The 3,730-nt window shown below is 42.9% G+C and overlaps 1 protein-coding gene across 1 annotated transcript; it reads right to left on the bottom strand.

Moving 5' to 3' along the window:
• Positions 1 to 3,238: 3,238 nt before the first annotated feature.
• On the bottom strand, positions 3,239 to 3,730 carry MYCGRDRAFT_44834 (uncharacterized protein; the record flags this gene model as incomplete). The annotated part of the gene is made up of 1 exon (XM_003850523.1): positions 3,239 to 3,730. The coding sequence occupies one exon, from the start codon at positions 3,728 to 3,730 to the stop codon at positions 3,239 to 3,241; it is 492 nt and encodes a 163-aa protein (XP_003850571.1).

Raw genomic sequence — 3,730 nt, 5'->3', positions numbered from 1 at the left:
TTAGGCCTCTATTATACTACGGAGTTACGGAGCCCTTAACGCGGGCGCGTACTTATCGTAGGCGGAGCGCTATCGTTAAGCGTTCCGCTTCGGCTTCTAGGTTATCTAATTTAGCTTAGACTTCTTCCGGTAGTATTAGCTACGCTAAGGCTAATAGCGCGCGTTCGAATCGCGCGTCCTACTTATTAAGCGTAGGCGATTCGCCGAGGGGTAGTAGGTCCGCTATTAGGTTCTATAGACCGCGAGAACTTAGGGAAGAATTAGAATTATAAGAAGTATAAAATGTCGTAGTATATAGAACGCTAGCTAGTCGTCCGACTATTAGTAAAACTAATTCTTACTCTTGTTACGGAGGACCTATAGTCCTTCTAAGATCCTATTGTACGTTACGTACGCGGCTAAAGCCGGTACGGTTAGCCCTCGGATTTAGCTTAGCCTTACTCTAACTACTTTACCCTTCTAAGATCCCTAATAAGAACTTTACTTAGCTTTTACGAGGGATATAATTCGCTATAAGTTAAAGCGTTTAGATAACGAAGACGATGTTTTCTTACCGGAGAATAAGATCCTAAAGGGGCAACCTCGTCCGGAGCTAGACAAGGTATAGGGCGAGCTTTTAAAAGGTCGGTAATAATACCTCGAGTCTCTATAGGGCTCTATAACTCGTCTAAAGCTATATGTTTGTTATACTCTCTTATCTATATCCGATATTTCTAAGCGTCCTCCTCTTACCGGCGTTACTTTTCCTCTACTTTCTTCTGTTCTCGTACCTCCCGCTCTCTACGCGCTCTCTCTAGCCTTTTATTCTCTTCCTTTATAGCCCGCTCTAAATCCCTTTACGCCTAAAGTCTCCGCTCTTTATCTTCGAGGAGATACGCCCTTTCTTACTCTTCGTCCGCCCGTTATGCCTTAATCTTAAGCCTCTATCTTTTATAGATTAGCTACATTCTACTACAGATTTGGATTGTGATTCCGAGTAGTATAAGGCTAATAATCGAGCTAAGGGCAACTTTAGCGACAAATAAAGCTGCTCTACCTACCTTATTCCCGGCCTATATAAAGAAGTAGACGACCTAGTACGGTAGATTAGAGATCTATAGCGCTAAAGCTCTTAGCTCGTTCTAGATATAGATAGCTAAGCGAGCTACTCTCTAGATAGGCATATTAATCTTATAGAAAAGCTCCGTAGATTGCCTAGGTAAGGTAGCTATAATAGTTTATAATTCTAGAAAGCTACGTAGATTAATCTTTAATTTTACTAGAACGGCTTTCGCGGTACGAGCGACAACGTCCCGGATTTTAGGGATCGGGTCTATTTAAGCGGATTAGTAAGGTAGTAGTTGTTAGCTAGTTAATACTTCTCCTACTACTACGGCTATGCCCGGAAGGAAGGGTAGGGCTAACGGCCGACGCGTTCTCGACCTTACCGAATTAAGATAGCCCTACTTCGCCTAATATTAACCTTAGTAAACAAAAGACTAGCTATCCCCTACGCCCTCACTCTACTTAACGATTACCGTCTATCTATGCCTAGTAGCTTCGCTAGACGGTAGTCGGCGCTCTACTAAATACTCTATAATAGACCCCTTAAGGCTATGCCTCGTCTTTCGCCGTCCGTATACCTATAGTCTCCCCTAGCGCTCGGCTTCGTCTACTCCTCTACGATCCTATTCTGCCCTAGGATCTACGCCTGTTCGATAAATCTAGTTAGTAGAATACTAAGAAGGGTAAAAGGAGGCATATAGTAACATACGGAATGTTTATACTATAATAACTAACTATCTAACTGTTCGTAAGGAGAGTAGCTATATACTATCTTATTAGGCATTAACTACTTCCTTAGTTAAGCATTAGTAAGCATATCCTAAAACTAATCTATAGCGTAAGGTAGTAATACTAATCCTTAAGTTAGTAAAGAAGCCGATCCTTAACTAATCTAATAGCCCTTATAGCTAGCTTCTACTTACTTAGGAGAATCCGGAGGTTAGTCCGTTTATAAAGTTAGCCGAGGTGCTCGCTCCGGAGGTTACGTAGCCGCCGACATATTAAGAGTAAGTCTATCGCCCTTCCCGGCATAGGCATACGGGGTCTAGGATACTAGGTACATTCCGATTAAAGAAGTTATTTAGTCTAATCTTCTCGGTCCGGAGTTAGACGAGTAGGGCACTCTCCCGTTTTAACGCTAGTCTTATCTATGTTGTATACGTTTTCTTATAAGACCCTACGTTCGTTAAGTTACGTATTTATAATGTTAAACTAGTACTCTACTTTAGCGGACATTCTTCGTATACCTCTACTAATCGATAGCCTTTAGCCTTATAGCTTATACTTCTAGATAACGCTTAGAAAACGCTTATAGCTAGTCCTTTCTAGGTAGGCGTAGACTACGCTAGCCGTCGATTCTAGCGCGCCGCCGTAGTAGACTAGTATCCTCGCGAAGTCCCGAGGGTACTAAACGTAGGCCGAGTGTCCGTCGCGATAAAGACGTAATACGTATTCTACGTATTCTACGAGAGCCTTCTCTTCTAGTAGTATTATTATACCTTATATAAAGTAGCTTATATATACGGTTAACCGTATAAGGAAGACCTCGAGAAGGCACGAGTAGAGCGCGCTAGGAAGAGGCCGAGAAAGAGGCTAAGAAGGCTAAGAAAGAAGCTAGGAAAGTAGCGAACATTATAGTAGAGGCACTAGAACAATAGAGAGCTCCGGTAGTACGAATATAGTAGTAGAGGGTAGTAAGAAGATAGACGCGACGATAGATATAGCGCGGATAAGGTTAAGCGTCGGTTACGTTACTATATAGTTATATAAGGATCTCTATATCTACGAACGACATTTGTAGATAGACCTATATACTTACTATATAGGGCGCTAGGATTATTGCCCCTTCTACCGGTAGGTAAGACATCGGTATAGTAAATCTATAGCGGAGCATCTAGTTTTATTCTTAAGTCCTTATATATATTGTATGCATTAACTACTATAGCGTTTATACATTCTAGCTCGGCTATAGTAAAGCTAAAGAATCGAAGATTCGGACTCTACGTTCTTACTACCGAGTATGCATCGACAACGCCTTCTAGCTAATTCCCTAGTCTTAGGAAATGCTTAAAGTCTATAGCGAAATAAATAACTCCCGTAGTAATTAGGCCCTCGCTTAAGGTAGCTTATATAGTAAATTGGTGTCGCATCCTATGAGCAGAAATTTAAGATCTAGAGATTACAAAGTAGCATTTTATCTTAACCTAAAAATGCTTACTGCACTAGAAGGCTGTCCGATTGCAAGTGTTGTCTTATGTATTGCTGAGCAGTATCCTCGGTATTCATAGGGTAGCCAGAGGAGGTCTTTATCTCGATTGCAAATCCACTGGTCTCTTAGCTCTAAGGATGTCGTCCACGTGGAAAAATCGCCAGGCAAGCCCGAAACGGCCTGTTCGAGGAGGAAGATTCCAGTATCAGTCTGTACAGCCTTTCCATCCGCAGCGAACGTAATTCGAGAAGACCGACCGGCATTAGGGATGAGCTGGATCATTTCGCCCATCGTCGCATTCCAGAGCCGCACTGTCTTGTTAAAGGATGCCGACACAATGACCTGCCCGTCCGGCGAGAAGGCCACTGCGGAGACCGCACCGTCGTGCCCTTCGAGCTTCTGCGTCTGCTCGCCCATCATCGCATTCCACACTGCCATGATCTCTTGCTGATCGCCCCTGGATACGTTGATATCCAT

This window comes from Zymoseptoria tritici, chromosome 7 (genome assembly GCF_000219625.1).
Source record: "Zymoseptoria tritici IPO323 chromosome 7, whole genome shotgun sequence".
In the NCBI taxonomy this organism is placed as follows: domain Eukaryota; kingdom Fungi; phylum Ascomycota; class Dothideomycetes; order Mycosphaerellales; family Mycosphaerellaceae; genus Zymoseptoria; species Zymoseptoria tritici.
The sequence above is the reverse complement of the archived record's forward strand: the minus strand, read 5'-3'. Positions and strand labels throughout refer to the sequence as shown.